This window comes from Mya arenaria, chromosome 10 (assembly GCF_026914265.1).
Source record: "Mya arenaria isolate MELC-2E11 chromosome 10, ASM2691426v1".
NCBI classification, from domain to species: Eukaryota; Metazoa; Mollusca; class Bivalvia; order Myida; family Myidae; genus Mya; species Mya arenaria.
In genome coordinates this window covers 60,040,709-60,061,521 of record NC_069131.1, presented here as the reverse complement: position 1 = coordinate 60,061,521, position 20,813 = coordinate 60,040,709, and the positions used below count along the sequence as shown (strand labels likewise).

Below are 20,813 nucleotides of genomic sequence, written 5' to 3'. Positions count from 1 at the left end.
GAGTGAAATTATTTTCATATTTGCGTTTTCAGATTCATCACTATAAAGGTGAAAAAATGCCCAAAAACATGAGCGAGTCTCTTTAAGCTCGGGATATTATTACTTAATTAAGATAGGCATTTGAAAAGTATAAAGTACTAGATGTTTATGCATGTTTTGCTTCTTTTTTAAGCACAAAACTGAACTTGCACGTATTGTGAAACAATTGGTATAGCAGTCTTCTTAAAATCTCAAAGATTTATCCGAACGGAAAGCTATATATTCTTGCGATATCATTGCTAGGTAATATCAAGTTACCGATGTTTGACCGGCTTCTGATCATTGTCAAGGTCATACATTTTGGGTATCTAAAGTGTTTTCGTGTGTGCATTATTTTTCACAGCAGAACAGTTACCTTTATTTGTCCAATCTCCATAAACGATGAGCACAACCATGAAATAAAAACAAGATTAACAAACAGATACCTACAATGTATATAAAAAACGTATTTATAAAACAAATGATAAAACAGAGTAATACATAATCACAATAATACTTAACTAATGTAATCATCAGGGATCGCTTAATGAAACAATTTGTTGGTAATATTTATAAAGCAATATCACAATATTATAATACACATCCACGAGTCATTGAGTATAAATCTTACAACGAAAGCAAACTGACAGAAACAACAAGGTTAGCCTGGGAAATATGGCACTAAGCTGTATCTTCGCTCTAAGTGTGTAGAATTGAATTACTATGGAAGTGTTTAAGAAATAATTACTCACACCAGGATTTGACCAATACAGTTTTTGTCTGTTCCATAGCTCGTACACAACTTGAGGAATATCGCTTAAATTTGGAAAACATTGCCAACCAACTTTTTCTTTTTTTTAGTCCGCTTTATATGTGTCGGGGAGCATAGCCGCTGTCCCACACGCCTGTATAACCTTAGTTTAATTACTTATTTAACGAACGCTTGACATAAACATAACAGTTGCGGTAAGTGACTTATTGTTGTACACACGCATACATTATCCATATAATCTCAATTTCCAGGTATGTAAGTACTAGTTTATGTGATTTTGTGGAAGTAGGACGTGTTTGATTGAAATAAGTAGTATTTAATCCAATTGATCTGATTATTTTCTGATTGATTTGTACGAACAAGACTAATATTTGCATTTTTGTATGACATATATGAAACATAATTAAATAAACAATAAAATGACAAAGACCAGAACACTATAAACCACAACGAGTGACATGTTTCGAAGCAATTATGATTTAAGCAATAAGCTTTTGGCTGGTTGACCGCTAATTTCTCTATTCAAATAATGTAGTATATGGTTTGCGTTGACAAGACTCATAAATGTTTCAGTTAATAACTTTTTTTTATTGAATACAGATATTTCAATGCATTCGTTGTATGTTTGGCATAACCCTTGTGCCAGGGTCTTTTTTAACCATTTTGCTGCGGGTAATTGATCATGGCATTTCCATTGTATTACCAGTATTGTTAAACATTTATTGCTTGGTCCTTATTTATAAAGCATCTTAAGTCGTTTCCAAACTTTAGTGGATGTCTTAAAATTTTCATAGTCAGATTATATAAAAAAGTACAAATATAAGTTTTTAACATCGTATACGTTTTTTTTCAAAACGGTCTAAGATAAGTATGTAGTTTAGAAATTATTACGTTTTTATATCATATGAACAATGATATATTTATATTAGGAAATGACTGAAGTTGTGTTACCCTTTTACCATTAAACTGCGGGGAAAGTCCCGTACATTTTCCATGCATTATAAGTATAATTGTAACAGGAAATACATCGCTTAACTGGAAACTCTTTGTTAAATAGTTGCCATTGAATAACCAACAATGGAATCATCTAAACATTTATTTACTGTCAGCCACCACTTGCTGAAAAAATATATCCATTTGCTTTTTAAAACAAAAGTCTTCAAAGTCCCCTGGCTTCTATTCTGCACACGCGGCTCTATGTTAAAGGAAAAGAAAACAACATCGACAGCATGTCTCACAAAATATGCAAATAATCAAGAAATATCATCCACATGTGTACTAAGAATTCATAAAATCTTTTATTATCATTTTTGTGTGAAAGAGCTGTACCAAGACAATAAGTTCGACAAAATAAAATGGCGTATACTTGATCATATAAATCAAACATCCATTTATTGCATGATTGCTTCGCAATTATATGTCAGCCGTTGACAGATTTTCTGAATGAGTCTGTTCGAGCGAATTTGATGTACTAATATATTAACCCGGAAACTCAGCAGTCAAACAATTGTAAAAGCGGTGTTCTTGTTTAATATCGCAATGACCTTAGATCATTGCCAAACATTTCCTAGACCAAGACGGACATAGAGCAACTAACACGGACAGAAATCTCGGTCACCAATAAAATATATTTGGGGATTTTGCTCTTAAAAGGAAACACTTTAGACTAACGATCGAGTTCGCGCCACTTTTTATATACAGATGTACGTGAAGGTTAAATAATCGTTATATTTTATCAGTTTATATGTTGACAATGTGATAATATGGTTTGATTTGTTAGAATAATATTGTGACGTATAAGTCTTATGTGTATAACAAGTTTACGTTAATATTAACAACATAAAACTGTAATAGGAAACAACGTTCACTTACAAACTTTATGAAAATAGCATCAGTTCTCAATTCAGAACGATTTAGAACGAACAACAGCACATAACTTCACTAACAACACTGTGCATATACACTGATGGCTCGATATTCTAGCGACCGGCCAAAATACTTCGAGCCTCGAGAATATCGAGCAAAGCGGGATTGCTTACAGAGTGTTATTTTTTTATTTGTTACAAAAAGTCTTATTTACCTCGTTTGTAATTGGCTACGCTATCTCCGCAAGAGAAAAGAAGAGTATTTATTGGACATAGTTAAGCATCGTAAAGTTCGTAACATGACTTATTCGATACTTAGAAAATATCATTTGATTTTTTTTATTTATTATAAAAATACATTTATGCGAAAACAACAAACAAACAATTGTTAACAGTGGGTAACACAAACATAGTTTATAAGTTATATCAAAATGCATAGAAATTTATAGATGGATATCAATTAGAGACAGAACTTAAGTGATGGCATGTTTATTCAAACTGTTAAACCATTTAAATTTGATAATAATTATAATACCAGTCAAGCAATTTTAATCGATTAGCGCCTTGTGCTAAATGAAGCCAAGCAAACAAATCAAGGTGAGAGATTCTTAACTGAACCCGCGAAAATGACATCGACCCAAGCAAACAAAACAAAATGTGAAATTCTTGTTTGGGAACGCGAAAACGACTTCGAGCGTGGAGAAATATCGACCCTGATGATATCGAGCCATCCGATCGAATTTTATATGAACAAAGAGTAAAAAAAAAATCGGTCCTTTTAATCTAGTTTGAGCCAACGAGGATATCGAACCATGAGATATCGAGCCAACGAGTTTCGACTGTATACTATATAAATATAAAAAAAAACTAGATCTTTTTATCAAGGATTGTTAGGTACCCATTTGAAACGTTCAGTAAAATGTAAATTAACCCGTTAAGTTCAAGCTATTGTTTTTTTTCCTTTCTTTTTAGTAGACTCTTAATCAACCTCCTTAAGCTTTGTCTTTATTTTGTCGTATGTAATCACGGCTGGTGTTATGGTCTGAGCGTCTGTCGTCGTCTTTTCAACCTATCGCATTGTCCATTAAACTGGTCCGTGATTACATCATCATAGTTATCCATTAGTTAAATGTATTCGGTTAACCGTTAACCTGAGACGTCCAAGCTACTTTCTGTGTTAGTGGGTTAATCTTGGCCATCGCCAGTAACATTGGAATTGATCGAAAGGCTCAATTTATTCGAGATCATTATCCGTATAACTCGCTCTGCATACCATTTTTCAATTCAAATTGGACGTAAGCAACTACAAGATCATTGAATATATTTATTTCCTACTACTATTTCATGTTGAAATTTCAACAGTTCAACGATCAGATTGATCACAGTTTCATATGAAGCTTACCACAACGAACATGAAAAAGGAAGCCATTACGCGACCATAAAAGACACCGTTTGTCTAGACATGCTATCGTATAACACCTCCTTTGTCGATCTTTCTAACATATTACCTAGACAAATGGAGTCATATTGTGTATTAGTTTATGACGAGTATCATATTCGTTTGAGCACATGCTTTATTTTCGGACAAAAAATACAATTTATGTTTTACCTGCCCTGATAATGAACCGAATATAATTTGATTCAGGTGAGAATACTATTGAAATAAAGTTTTTATTGTTTACCAAAGGTTCCAAATATTTTTGATTATACGTAATTATAAATAAGGCACTAGGACAACAACTCTACTAAGACTCGGTGAACTGCTACACAAACAATCAGTGGCCCTCGGACAACTGCTGCACTACACCATCAGTGGCGATCGGACAACTGCTGCACTACGCTATCAGTGGCACTTGCCAAACTGCTGCACTTTACCTTCAGTGGCATTCTGACAGCTGCTGTACTACATTATCACTGGCACTCTGACAGCTGCAGCACTAAACTATCAGTGGCAATACGACAGCTGCTGCACACTTTCATCAGTGGCACTCCGACAACTGCTGCACTAAGCCAACAATTGTACTCTGAAAGCTGCTGCACTACGCCATCAGTGGTACCCTGACAACTGCTGCACTACGCCATCAGTGGTTCCCTGACAACTGCTGCACCACGCCATCAGTGATACTCTGACAACTTCTGCACTACGCAATCAGCGGCACACGGACAACTGCTGCACTACGCCATCAGCGGTACTCGAAAAAAGCTGCACTGCACAATGCGTGGCAGCCGGCAAGTACTGCACTGCGCCATAGAGGCACTTTTGCTTCATTTGTATGTTTATTTCGATATGTTGTTTAAATAACTACTTAAAAATCCTGCCAATGTGTATTTAAAATAATTAATGTTTAAAATCTGCACTCTCACAGATAGCCTATAATGTCTGTTCTTTTAATGTTCGGGTTGGAATGAGCAGACTGTCAATGCCTTAAAAGCAATCAAAAGCGATAGCACAAAGAAAACTGATCTCGATCGTTTGGAAAACCGTCGAAAAACTGCCGATTTCTTTTTCCTAAAACGCTAGTAACGCATTTAGCCATAAAACATCAATGTTCGAATGTAAATAGTGAAACTTGCGATCATATCTTTTGTCAGCAGTATTATTAAACTTGTTTTTTGATACTTATTTAAAATATGAATATTTTATTGTAGCTATACTCCGAAAACTAAAGCAAACATCAACAAATAACGCGGTGTGGCCTTATGCGTCCTGATTGTATTGAATTGTATAATGTTCAGTAACTATATATAGTTTTAGTTGTATTTGATACCATTTCTTGAAGACAGTATTACTTGAAAAGAGCTCGAGTTTTGCATTCAAATATCATAGCATAATTAACAAATCTTCACCTTCTGTGGTAATTAGTTTTGTAAATTGATCATTTATCAAAACTGTCGTTTTCGAAGGGTATAAATTGTCCGGTATAATGGAGTTAATTATTTCGACGAACGAAGGCACCAGTACAGTTTGAAATTGTTGCATTTAATTATGTTATCATTTTATCATTTTTGTCTTTGAAAACAACTAAAATAAATAGTCTGTAGTTAATTGGATTTACATAATGAATCGGTAAGAAGTTTTTTTACGCATACATATAGTTAATTTAGATTATTGTTAAAATGTATAACCTGTCTTTTTAATTTACTGTTCACATATTGATAAATGTATCATTACACATATTTCAGGAGATCTTTAAAGAACAACATGCTGACGTCTATACAGTTTCACATAATTCGGTATTTACGACCGAAGCCAAGCTAAATATGACTGAAGTATGCCCATATAACACTTTTTGCAAGTCAGGGCCTTTGAAGGTATGTATTTTATATAAGCTCTGTAACGCCGCATAGCGGCATCGCCGCATAAACGTGTTTTTTTCGTTTATGCGGTGATTTTCAACGCATAAACAAAGATTTTTTTATGGGGCAAAAAGGCACACTTTCGCCGCATAAAAAGCATTTACAACATATACTAGTACAATATTTGTTGATAAAGTTTCATCAAGACCGGTCTTAGTTTTTTATGTCCAGTTCAGCGGCCTAGCGGGCTAAAATTGGTTTCTAATATAAACCATTTATACATGCATTTCCTTCTCTTAATATGACAAAGTTATGGTTTTTATCACAAATCACCATCCTTTAACGAATGTCTGCATTTCGCCCAAAACTCGACCAAGCTGCCTAAAAAATCCATTATAGCGAATATCAGCATTTTTATTTTTTGTATTTAGCAAAATTGTTAAACCAAAGATTTATCATTGTTTTGGAAGAAAACGCATGTATACATACCATTTTAGGCTGCTAGGCCGCCAGGCCGCTAACTTTACCAAGGGCAGTAATGTCAGGTGCGTCCATGCTTCCCGGTTCATTGTTTTGAGTGGAAAACGTCCTCGATTCGGTGAGTATTACCACTGTTTTCTATATGTTTTAACAATAATTTTTAGAAACGACCTTGTGCACCGAATTAAGAGCAATTGCTCGTTTATGAAGACGCTTGTTTTAGATCAAAATAATGTCTGTATTAAAATATCTCGTGAAAACAATGCACGTTCTTACTAGGCTTCCCGACTCACTTAATGCATTTTTTGCCTTAAAACAACTATTTAATACCGTTCTCTTGCATACAAACCCCACCCGATGCTTTGTTTTGGACAATAACAGTATTGCTATTGTTTCCCGAATGCAGACAGCCAATTTTGGAGTTAAATCGGCTCATTTACGAAAATGCTTGCTGGTTCATTCTGTACATTTTTAGAACCTAGGTTCATCCCAAATCTGGAAGATCTATGGCACACTGTATTTACCCGAAATACCAGTCGTTTTGTTTTAGTTTTTCACAAAAATTAATTTTGTTAATTATTTAATTAAATAAGAGGGTGTACAGATATATAATTTATATTTTCAGGGAATAAAAGATGAAATGAACGTTTTCCACTCAAAACAATGAACCGGGAAGCATGGACGCACCTGACATTACTGCCCTTGTTTACGCCGCTAGGCCGCTGAAGTGCTCGATCGACATTTTTTTTAAAAAGGTTTATAATTGCTTAAGAGTGACAATTTTGGCATAAACACAGAAAATATAGAAACAAATAGAAGAAGAGGCATGTTGATAATCGCCTCAGAGTGATAGTATGTGCTTAATACTCAGTTAATATTTCTTTGTTTTATACGAAAATAGGATATCATTTTAGGCCGCCAGGCCGCTAGGTCGCTAGGCAGCTAACTACATACTTTCAACGTCATTTCAAACTAATAATAGGGTCATCATGGACTTCTTTCTTTCATTGATAGGTTTTAATGCACTAGTCATTTGAAAACTCTAAGGGTTTATTTTCAACTTCCATTTTGGCTCAACTTGCATGCCAACTTTTCCCATATTTTCTTTAAAATGACAGTAATATGCAACACCCTAATCTTAATCATCACCATAATCAACAACATCATCACAACCACCATCATCATCCCCACAACCATCATCATCATCATCATCATCATCATCATCATCATCATCATCATCATCATCATCATCATCATCATCATCATCATCATCATCATCACAACCACCATCATCATCTCCACAATCACAACCACCACCATCATCTCCACAATCACAACCACCACCATCATCATTATCCCCACCGCCATCATTATTACCAACGCCAGCATCATCATAACTATCATAACTATCATAATTATTATCATCATCATCTTGATCATCATCATCATCATCATCATCATCATCATCATCATCATCATCATCATCATCATCATCATCATCATCATCATCATCATCATCATCATCATCATCATCATCATCATCATCATCATCATCATCATCATCATCGTCATCGTCATCATCATCTTCATCATCATCATCATCATCATCATCATCATCATCATCAACGTCATCACCATCGTTTTTGTTGAAATATTTTTTAGCTTTATAATAAATGGTTAGGTTAATCCTCTTTATGTGGCAAAAAGGCACAGTTGCACCCCATATAAGCAATTTCTGCTTTATGCGTTGAGCGTCGCCGCATAAACGTTTATGCGTTGAAAATCACCTCATAAACGAAAAAAACACGTTGATGCGGCGATGCCGCTATGCGGCGTTTTAAAGCTCTCTGCTCGGCTAAGGTAGAATGAAACGGTTGTAGTATGTTTAACGCATAACACCACATACTATTCTTATCGTTTACTTGTCATACACTTCAAAACTATCTATAATATTATAACAAGTAAAATATTCTACTTTTCATAACAGCCTATACACTAGTATAAATAACAAGATCTTTTATTCCCTCCATATGTGAAGGTAGCGAGACATAGTATAAGCTGCAACGTTTTTATTTAAGCTCTTTCTTGATAATTTTATTTTGCGAATATATATCGCTTGTCTATTTATCCATATTATTACTACGGTATAATCTTTGATTATGCGCAAACTTTCATTTATCATTATACAGTTTCATGAACTTAAATAGGGTTAATTCCAAAATGTAGCGATTGGGCATAATTGAAGTTTCATTTGATTTAAGTAATCACAGCTCATGTCCGATAAAAAGCTAATTAAGCTCATTGAGCGAATGTTTTTGTAAGCATATACTGACTTAAAACAATAATACTTGTATTTTGTATCTTGTATGTATTTCAGGAACTGAAAGCTTTGTTGCATTAATTATGGTTTGTCTTAATTCAATGTAATTTATGGTAACAAGATATTTTTTTCCAATAACACTGTTACTTCCAAACTGAGTAATATTTTGTTTTATAATCTATGAGATAAAAATTTACTCATTTGATTCCAGTTCTTGTATTTGAACGTATTGGAACAATTAAAAGCATCATGATATTTTGTCATATCGAAGTAAGGACAAAAGCTATGCGCGGTTTATTATAGTTTGTGTAATTTATAGCTATAAAATAGCTACTCAGGGTTCGGTTAGGATTAACATTAACTACTACTTACATGCAACAGTATAACCCTTATTATTTAAGGTTTTTTGAAACCTCCCAAAGAATGGCCACAAACGTATCCATATTTTTTATAGTGAAATTGGTAATCAGTGTCAACACGACAACACATGATGGTTCTGTTCATGCCGAGACACATATGTTTCATTTATATTCCTTTGATAAAATTAAAAGAATGACGGTTTTGATTATTCATTATCACTACAACCGCTGCACATATATCTTCACTTGATTGATAAAATAATGCTTTAATTTATTGAAACACGATAGAAAACAACAATTTGAATATTTAATGATATTGTTAGAGTATACTGTGTATATCGTTAAGTAATTGAATCTCACAGAATATTAACACCAGTATATGCAAATGAATACTAAATATATTTTATAAGAATAAAGTTAACCCACATAATTGCCAAAACCTGTTCAAATGCTATTTTTCTATTAATAAACCAAACTCAATGACCGACATATATGGACGTAAACTCACCTGGTACTTTTTTAAATGTAAGAAAGAGGAGCTTATCTTTAGCAAAATAGTATGGTATATGCATGTTTATTCCATAATAAAACTCTAATTTATAGTTTAAAAGTCTACAAAGGTGTGTCTCCTCTAATAATATCTTAACTATTTAGTTAACATTATAACTCTTTTGAAACAGAATTGGACACCTGATGGAAAATCGCGACCTTGCTGCGAAAATTGTCATTGTACAGAAGATTGTGAATTATTTGGAAAGTGTTGTCACGATTTCGAATCAAAGAATAACACCCAAGCACAAATACATAAATGTTACACGCAAGACGAACTTTACAATCATCCAAGAAAAATGTCTGTGAAGAATTTGCCAGAAGGTTTTGTTATAATAACCAGTTGCCCCGATAATTACCAAAGACATGTAACTTGTTAAGAAATGCAGGAACTTGATGATTTTATACCGGTGTCAAGAAATTCCGACGGTCGTTTTTACGTAAACAGAAAATGTGCTCAGTGCAATGGGGAAAAAAATGTTGTTGAATGGACACTGAACATCATCGCTTTACATTCCATTGTGATGGACACGGTAACTAGCAATGACCTTTTCCAGAAGAAAGTTTTAAAATCTTGCGGTCTGTTTTCGAATCTCCTACCAGCCTGTATGTTCACATACAACGGAGACAACTTGCGATGCGAGTAATGATTTCAATATAGCTACTATTGTAACACACATGGAAAAGTGCGACTCATCCAACGAATTTCCTTACATCTACATGGACGTGTTTCCTGACACGATCATCTACAACAACCCTTACTGTCTGTTTTGTTTTGAAAACACAAGATACAATCCAATCATGTGCATGGACCGAGCTGTGGCGATGAAGCTAAAACGTGTACAATTTACAATGACATTGATCACCAGGTCCCAATTTCTCGAAACCTCTTAAGCTTTACAGGCTTAAGCCGCTTATTTCAATTAGCCAAAACACATACTAATAATGGATTTTGATAAATGAAAAATGGTTTCTTCTAATAAGCATACAGATTGTACTTATATAATTTATAAAAAATCTTAAAGAAGTTAATATAACGCATATCATAGAACAACAAAAATAGTAAGTTTAGCTTAATCTTGTTATAAGGGACTTAAGAAGTTTCGAGAAATTGGGGCCTGAGTTCAAATGAGAATTCAACCGAAGTGTCAAAGAGGAGAAATATTTGATCCTTCAGAGGTAAGATCACGAACGTCAACTGTTCAAAGCCAGCAATCATTCCTCTTGAATGTGCTGGTATTCATAAACCATCTGAAGCCATTCCATAACGTTTGTCGTTCCTAAATACATATCTCTGCTTATGTCATATAAATGTTATAGACACTAATGTTAAACAATCCGATACATATCTCCTAATTTGACTATGCAAAATATAGGAAATCATTTAAGTAAAGGAATGGCTCAAGATGTTTTAGAGATTCAATAAAGGCTTATATATACTTAGATCAGACCTTAAACAATTATAAGATATATACGTAAATCTAAGAAAGTAAAATACACTGTCACTCATGGTCAAAGCTAATTGTTATGAAAATATTTTAAACCATGCAAATAAAAAATTGTAACACGAGTGTATAATTTAACATTCATTTAAAAGAAATGTATTAAGTATTCTGCAGTAATTATTAACACTAATCTGATTATACTATTTCATTTAGGTCACAAACTACTAATATCGAATATCATAGCCCTTTTAAATCTTGTCCGGGCTTAGTGCAGTGTTCATGTGCTTTAATAGTGTTATAAGTACTGCATTTTGATTCTGGTTTTTGGATTAGAATCGATTGATTTTTTGTTTTGGATCAAAGAGCAGTTCTTATAACCTTTAAATTATAAACGATACTGGTTATTATAAACACATCAGGTACCAACAAATCTCTGAAAAGCTCATACGATAGATATCTTGAATCAATAATATAGCAAATGCAAGAAACCAACGGTTTATTCTAATAAGCATTCTGCGCATTTTCTTTACTTTTTATTTACAAAGACAGTGATGATACCATACCTCTTATGTGTACCCTTGTAGGCTGCAATAACATTGCATTATCTCTTAACTATCGACGTGACAACGACCAATTAAATAGTTTTTAATTTACATTTTTGTTTCAGATATCGTGCAAAAATTTGAACTGTTCTACATTCTACCTACCAGATTTTGGCGTGTGTCGTGCTTTTGTGAACGCAATGTCCAATTTCCGAATGATGCTTGGCTTTTCCGCCACTACAAATGGCAACATTTTAAATTTTAACCTATTCGGAATGCTTTTAGCTCGGTGTGTAAGGAGTCATCTCCACTTTTATGACCTTGAGCACGAAGATAAAATTAAAAACCCATGTAAACTGCAATTTTTTCGAAGTTTCCGAGCATCCAGCACACCCAAAGATCATTTGGTTTTTATTAAGCGTGATAACAAACAAGAAATGTTCTGTATATAATGTTTTGAATGATGCAAAAGACTTCAAAGAACTGGTCACCTCAAGGAATTTTACATTGTCTATTGTAAATACCAACATTTCTGATATGACCTCTTTACAGTCGATTAATGTAGATGGCATGAAACCGCTGTACCGACAAGATGGATACTATGCGCCCTTCGAACCATTCTTTGTGTCTATTCTAGAGGAATGTCCGTATGTTGAAATTAATGTAGAACAACATTCGTTGCAGGAAAAGTTTGTAAAATATACCGATAATAACTACACTGATGGAAACAACAATACAATGAAAATATGCGTCGATGATTATATGAGACTTTTAAGTACCACCATGTCAATGCGCCATATCTACATTAGTTATCTTCATCTGCGTTTGTCTCTCTACTAAACCTTATGATCTAATAGCTTAATCCGATAAAAACAACATTTTGGACCACACTATGCGTATGCACGAATTCAGTATGATGTTGGAAAATTATTATTTATTGTAATTAGCAGACATACCAGGTTGGCACCACACAAAATGCAACTGGTACAATTTTTTGTTATTTTATAGGTATTTGTTTAAACGAGTCAGAGTGCGCTTGTCTTGGTAAATCTTTGAGACAATGATACATTTTGATTCAAACGGCATTACAAGTATTATAATTTTATATCAGTCCCTTAAGCACGTTTTTGAGAATACCTAAAAAAGATAGACTCAATGTTCAAACAGTCATTACTCATAACCTTTCACCTACCCTCCTAATCAGTCAGTACTCATCAACTTTCACCGTCCCATTCAAACCAGACACTTCTTATCACCTTTCATCCTCCCCTACAAACAAGTCATTACTCATCTCCCTTCACCCTCAACTACAAACAAGTCATTACTCATCACCTTTCACCCTACCCTTTAAACCAGTCACTACTCATCTCCCTTCACCCTCCACTACAAACCAGTCATTACTCATCACCTTTCACCCTACCCTATAAACCAGTCACTACTCATCTCTTTTCACCCGCCCCTACAAACCAGTCACTACTCATCTCATTTCATCATCCACTCCAAACCAGTCACTACTCATCTCCTTTCACCCTCTCCTACAAACCAGTCACTTCAAACCAGTCACTACTCATCACCTTTCACTCTCCCCTCCAAACCACTCACTACTCATCACCTTTCAACATCCCCTCAAAACCAGCCACTACTCATCTCCTTTCACTCTCCCCTAAAAACCAGTCACTACTCATCACCTTTCAACATCCCCTCAAAACCAGCCACTACTCATCTTCTTTCACTCTCCCCTCAAAACCAGTCACTACCCATCTCCTTTCACTCTCCCCTCCAAACCACTCACTACTCATCACCTTTCAACATCCCCTCAAAACCAGCCACTACTCATCTCCTTTCACCCTCCCCTCCAAACCAGTCACTACTCATCACCTTTCACCCTCCCCTCCAAACCAGTCACTACTCATCACCTTTCGCCGTCCCTTCCAAACCAGTCACTATTCATCTCCTTTCATCCATACCTCCAACCCAGTCATTACTCATCTCCTTTCATCCATTCCTCCAACCCAGTCATTACTCATATGCTTTTATCAATCCCTCCTATCCAGTCATTACTCATTTGCTTTCATTCATCCTTCCAACCCAGTCATTTCTCATTTGCTTTTACCCTCCCCTACAAACCAGTCACTACCCATCTGCTTTCACACTCCCCTCCAACTAAATCATTACTGATCTCCTTTCACCCTCCCCTTCAAACTATTATAAATAATTATCTTCCACCCTCCCCTTTCAAACCATTATTTACCCATTCACCCTCCCCTTTTTTAGGAGGAATTAAATAAATCATTTACATAGAATGATTTCAGTCACGCCCGTAAGCAATTAGACAAGCTGGCCCTGACTAATTGTGAAAGCATATTTCTAAATATGATATCTGTAGTGATAGCTTCTAAAATGTTGTAAGTACTTTGTATTCTAAACTTTTCCACATCGGTTAAATTTCTAGATTATAATCTGAAAGCTTCGTATATTCAGTGTTTGTTTGCGTTAAGTGCCCTTGGCAATCACTTTAATACCTAAGCTATATTAAGACTTAGGATTGAACTAATCTCACAGTTTGGGATTGCACTCCGATACATGGTACACGTTATATATAGAAGTGCCTGGCTTATTGTTTGTTAGTAATATTCTATTCTTCTCAGAGTAATTTGCATTGCAATTGCTGCGAAATATAATGAAAGATGGGTAACCTGTTTTCTTATAATCATAAGCATTTATTATGACTTTAATTTCTTTTATAATTAAATGATTGTTCTGATATTTTCGACAAAGGGTTATACAACAGTATTCATGGACATTTTATAAGTCTTATCTTTAAAATGCAATATACGAGCGTAGGAATACTATATTCATATATCGTTAGTTTAAAAACGTTGTAAGTTAATACAGGTTTCCTATATTTGATGTCACTTGTTCCAATTGATTATTTTACTATGCTGTAGTGTAGGTGTTTGTGTTGTACCAAAAACTGACAAAGAAAAAAAACAATAACAATTGTTTGTATACTTAGTATTAGTACAAGTTTAATGCATGAGTCTTTATGATTTGTTTTAACGGCTAAATAATTTGGATCCTATTGCAAAGATATTGACTGCTTACGATTTACTTACACATTTAAACACTTTGTTAGATCTGGCTTTAAATTAAAACATACTGTCCCTGATATATTTCTGTTAATATCCAAATCATTTGCACGACTATATTTGGATTTATTTAAGATACACATTTTGACTGTATAAGATTTGTTTTGACTTGTAAACATTATCCTCAATCAAGTTTGGGTAAGACTTTTGACAATGTTTGACGTCCACAATTTTGAATGATCATGTTGTGGGTTTGTACTGATTATGACGGGCGTCCAATCGTTTTGGCAACAAAGGTTGAGCTATCCTAGTTATATTTCTATCTCAAATGTATAGACGCCAATATTTTCATTGGTTATATATAGGTTTCGTGAATAATTATTTCCCATTTAAATTTTTGTTTGAATGCGTATGTTGTGAAATAAAGATGAATGAAATGTTTTGTTGTTATGTTTAATCCATATTTCAATTTAATGTTAAATAACGGAAGCATTTGCAAATTCCTTTTCCGTAATTGGTATGGATTTGGATATAGCCAGCAACCCGACGCCGTAAACTCCACCAAGTTGGGCTATGCTAAGTTGGGAAGATATTAAATCCATCAAAATGTCACTTCCGAATATTGAAAAGACAGTTAATACCATCAATGTCAAAATATCGGACATGGATATTAAAATTAACAATTTAGAGTCAAAGGTTACGGAAGTAGATACGTTATGCAGCTTTATCAGTAATGAGTATAAGAGACAGAAAATTGAAGTGAACGATGCAAAAATTGAAATTAAAAAAACAAACAGGTGGTGACTTAAAAAATCAATCGCGCGAATTTGAAATCCAAAAAGATCAAGATGACAAACTCTTAGACTTAGAATCAAGATCAATGCAGGATAGTTTGATTTTCTTCTGTATACAAGAACAAAGTCACGAAGAAAACTCTGGTAAAGGATCTCATAGTTACTAGCCTCGGCATTTAAACAAAAAACTTATTTGACCGAATACATAGATTAGGCTCAAATAAGGCACTAAATCCCCGACCAATTGTCGGAAGGTTTCATTATTACACCGACAGAGAAAAAGTAAAAAATCGTATGACGAAGACGTCAAAAAACATCAAAGATGCCAGGCAGGGGTCGGGGTGATGAGACCGCAAAAGACCAGGGGCCGGTTGCTCAAAACCTCTGTTAAATATAACGCTACGTTACCTTAATAGTCCGTTAAATCCTTAACGGAGCGTAAGATAACGCTCCGTTAAAATCCTGTTGCTTAAAGAGACTTAACGCTGCCGTTAAATTACGTCAGCGTTAAGTCCATAACGCCAGTGTTAAATCCTTAACAGGCTGTTAAATTTCTACTTCCTGTCCCATAATGCATCATTCTCCTTCCAAGATGGCTGACTTGTCTTCTGCAAAAAAAAGAGAAAAACAAACTTTAATAAAAATGAAGTTTTGATGTTAGCGGAACTTATGAGTGTAGAAGAAACTAAAGAGCTACTTAGCTCTAGCTTCAGTAACAAGGTTACAAATCAGAAAAAAAGAAGAATGGCACCGTATTGCTGGAATAATTTCCTCTTTGGGCTTTGCCATAAGATCTGCAGAAGAAGTATCAAACAAATGGCAGAATATAAGAAGAATTGCAAAAGAAGAGGTGACAAGGTGAAAATATTAATTTAATTCTTAGATATATAGAATACTGCAAAATAATAAATAATACCAAATGTCATCTTTAAAAAAAAAAGATATTGTGATGTTGATAATTTCACTGGTTTGTTATGTTATCTTCAATTGAAGATTTTCACAGCACACAAAATCATTAGAAATTTGTTGTTACTAAACTGTAAGTAAAGTTATTGGTCATGGAATAATAAAATTTTCTTAAAAATTACAGTGAAAAGCTGCAGAGACGCGAAAGTGGTAGAGGCTTGGCAAGTCTAAAGGTTGCATCGGAGCAATCACAGAGGATTGTCTCTGTTCATGGCAATGCAAGCTTCAGCGGCATAACAGGAGGGACGGACACTGACGAAAATGGTTTGAACTTTTGCAGTGTATGTGTTTGAATAATGTACGATTACTAAATAAATACTGCTATATGGAAAACCAAATGTTCTAAAAATAAACGTTCATCATGTTGCTATTAATAGAAATATATTATTACTGAAAAGCACTGACGAATAAGTGAAATTTTACTCTTCAAAGGTGCTTAAACATAAACATAAACATTAACACGTACCTGTTATTCCATTCACTTGTCGAAACGTCCACAGTAATCACCATTTTTTGTCAGTTTTATAGAAACACGATCACATAGCAAGATCAAGCATTTAACTCCCAAGAATAAATAACGCAAAGAAAACTATACCAAGAATTGAATTGCGACGCAGTGACCTCCCTTTACGAGCTGTTGCAAAGTGACACAATATTAATTGGAATTCAATTACATTGTTACTTAATTTAATTGGAAACTAGATTTTTGCATGTACAATCGTTATATACATACAACTTAGTTACAAGTGAATATATATTATAAATTTAGTCGACTTTCAAAAGCATTTTAATTGCATGATAAATCGATAGTCATTTACTGTCAATTGACTTTTCTGTCTTTCTTGTTGGTAAATTTTGAAAGAAGTCAAAACGTACTTTAATTCTTTGTTCTTTAATACAGATTGTTAGAAACTTGTTATGAAATAAGTTATATGATTTCTTCAATATACAATGTTGTTGTGTTGTTCCTTTATCTTGAAATAAACGTCAACTTATGCTTTTTAATTGCAGATGGTTTGAGCTATATTGCTAACATCCCATCAGTGGTCCCACAGGAGGGAGATGAGCCCTCTGATCTCGAGCCAACATGACCAACTGAAGTGAAACAGGACCCCTGCACCTCGAGCTTACGGGCAACGTTTGCAGGGAGAGCTTCTGTGTTAGTTTATCATTTTCAGTAATATGGTTATTTGTTCTCTACACAAAATAATATATTATTAACAACTTAACCTTGTATTGATAATTGCATTCTCTGATTTTATGTTTGCAGACCAAAGCGGAAGAAACCCCTAAGCGAGGAGGTTGCCGAGTGGCAAATTCGTTTCTTCAAATCTCAGGTGGCATTGTCAGAGAAGAAGGTATAAACATCATTTATAAAATCAATTTCCTATTATTTTTTATTGTTTTCGTGATTGTTGCAGCTAATTATTACTATTGAAAGTAATAGAATTAGAACTGGAAGTGTAGTAGTAGTATTAGTTATAGTACTACATGTAGTGGTAGCAGTAGTAGTAGTCGTAGTAGTAGTAGTAGTAGTAGCAAAAACAGCAGCAGTAGCAGCAGCAGCAGTAGCAGTAGTAGAAGTAGTAGCATCAGAAGCAGTAACAGCAGCAGGAGTAGTACCATCATCAGCAGTAGCAGTAGGTAAAGTAGTATTAGTAGTATCAGTATCAGTAGCATAATTATTATTATTATTATCATAATTATAATTAATGTTATTATTATCATTATTATTATTATTATTATTAAATTAACTAATGAATAATAATCTTTTTCAGCAAAAGCTGGTTGATACACAGCAAGGGTACTAGAGAAATATGAGAGGCGTATGGACAACGAGGACGTTGACTCTTTCATAAAAAGCCAATTTTTCAATTAAATTAAATTTAATTGTATTGTATTGTAAATAGATATGTAAAAATGAAAACGAACAAAACAAACAGTTAAAGCTATTCTTTATTACAGCATGATGATGATGATGATGATGATGATGATGATGATGATGATGATGATGATGATGATGATGATGATGATGATGATTATGATGATGATTATGATGATGATGTAAACTTGATGATGCGAACATGATAATGATGATGATGATGATGATGATTATCTGAACATGATGATGTGAGCATGATGATGATGATGATGATGATGATGATGATGATGATGATGATGATGATGATGATGATGATGATGATGTTGATTAAAAGTAACTGTTAACAATAAAATCCCGTGTCGCTGTTCCAGTACCAACATCATCCTGCACATTATTATCAATGTTTTGTATGACATCTACATCATCTACCTCTGGCATATTAAACATGACTGCTACATTATGTAGAATTGCACAGGCTGTAGCTATGCGACAGGCCTTGTCTGGACTTAGTCTGATCTGAAATAAAAATATATAAATAGTAATCATAGCAAAGTTTTTAATATCATCACATATTATAAAGGCGAACAGTAAAGTTGAAAATGAAAGCATTCACTTTATGCACTTAACTATAGACTGATAAACTTAGTCCGAGTATTCAAAAAAAATATGCAAGAAAGTACCTCACTGTGCAGCACGTGGAAGCGCCGCTTTAGCCTACCAAAGGCCCTTTCTATGCGAACCCGGGTTCTAGTATGGGCTAGCTGGTACCTCTCCTTGGCAGGAGTGTCAGCGTTCATAAACGGCGTCGTGAGGAATGGCCGTAAAGGATACCTGGGGCGGGGAATAAAAACAATATCAATAATAAAATTGACAAAAAAAACAACAACGTCCCGATGTTACAATCTTGTAATCATACGGGTGTGTGTAAGATTGTTTATACTCGCCCTCGGGCCTTGCTCATTCAGCGATTGCTCCCTTAAGACTATTAGTCATGTAACCCTGGTTTGAGCTACCCTGGTTCTTTAACGTGCATCAGTGTATAGCACTGACCCCATTTAACGTCCCTCCCGCGAGACGATTAGTACGTTTAGTGATGCGACAGGGAATAAAAACATGCGACCCCTTGATTGAAAGTGAAGTGTTTATAATTAACAACTAGACCACGGTTCAGCTACGAACTTCATCTGATGACATCATGCTTTGTATATGCTACTTACCCACTATCTCCAAGAAGCACCCCATTTTCCAGACATTGATTGTCTCGTTGTAGCCTGTTGCACAGCCCTGATGTCCTGAACACGTGTGCATCATGGCACGAGCCCGGTCAACTGGCGTTGACACTTGTGAACAATCCTGGGAAAATAATGATTTAGTTATTTACCAATTAGCTTAACAGCACGTTCAGTCATACAATTTTATGACATGATTATAAACAACATTCGCATTTTTTTCTATCATCAATTCAATTCAAACATTTATTGCATGAAGGCCTCCAGCCCATATCATCAGGGACGGTTCCTTAATGTTCTTTAATGTACAATCACAAATGTAAAGTTTATTTGTGTCGATGTCGGGGGAGAGAGGGAGCACTAAGAGCTGTATGTCCCAACTAAAACCCCTCAATCATCAAATCCTGGAGCCATCCCTGCGAATGGTTAGGTTAGAGTGGTAAACTGTATTAAGTTAAATGAAAAAAACATTTAGGGGACCATTTGTAAAACTTTCTATGATAATTGTCACATTCTGACCAAACCGAATATGCCCATTATTGATCGATAATCGGGGTGAATTTCAGATTTTATGACCGTTTCGGTCTAAGACGAGTTGACAAAAATTATTTGATAAAGCGTTTACAAGAAAAGGATCTTTAGAATGTTTCTGGTGAAATTTCAATCATTTTTTACCTTCATGGTCGCAAACTGCCTGCATGTTGATACTATGATAGCCTTTTCGGTTGACATAAGCTGGCTATTCAACAGAAGGGGCCTGGATACGGATGTGTGTCCCGTCAACGCACCCCACTACGTGAGGGAAGCCTGCCGATGTGAAAAATCCGCTCTTCACTCTATTCTTCTCTTCGCCGGAAGGCCATACAATGAATCGTTTCATTCTTTTGCAAATAATATCTGTCACGTGGGTTACCACAAGAGAAACTGTTGATTTGTGGTAATCCATGCTGTCTCCTACAACATTGAAAAATGCCCCTGTGGCGAGGAACCGAAGGGTTATAAGAACCATCTGTCGCACACTGAGGGCTCTGTTCCGGTGAGTGTCTCTTTTTATGTCATCCTTCAAGATATCCTCCAAAAATGCTACGCCATCATTTGTGAAACGATACCTCTTGTGCATTTCACCATCATCAAGATGCTGAACATGAGGAGTATGTCTATACTGACGCTGTTTCCTTACATTTGGTAAAAATACACCTGCCATGG

General features: G+C 34.8%; 1 protein-coding gene and 1 pseudogene across 1 annotated transcript; one reads left to right on the top strand and one right to left on the bottom strand.

Annotated features, from left to right (window-relative positions):
• The first annotated feature begins 10,788 nt into the window (after positions 1-10,788).
• Positions 10,789-13,814, top strand: LOC128204874 (uncharacterized). Its single transcript, XM_052906277.1, has 3 exons — positions 10,789-10,839; positions 12,200-12,336; positions 13,004-13,814. Exons 1-3 carry the CDS (start codon positions 10,789-10,791, stop codon positions 13,812-13,814), a joined length of 999 nt encoding a protein of 332 aa, XP_052762237.1.
• Positions 13,815-18,678: 4,864 nt separating this feature from the next.
• On the bottom strand, positions 18,679-20,811 carry LOC128204873 (putative nuclease HARBI1; annotated as a pseudogene).
• Between the last annotated feature and the right edge of the window lie 2 nt (positions 20,812-20,813).

Bases quoted from the DNA above. Each gene is read 5' to 3' on its own strand.
- LOC128204874 (XM_052906277.1), top strand. From the start codon at position 10,789: ATGAGAATTCAACCGAAGTGTCAAAGAGGAGAAATATTTGATCCTTCA. The intron at 10,840-12,199 runs GTAAGATCACGA...ACCTCTTTACAG, and splicing joins AAATATTTGATCCTTCAGAG to TCGATTAATGTAGATGGCAT. The intron at 12,337-13,003 runs GTTTGTAAAATA...CCTTTAAACCAG, and splicing joins CAACATTCGTTGCAGGAAAA to TCACTACTCATCTCCCTTCA.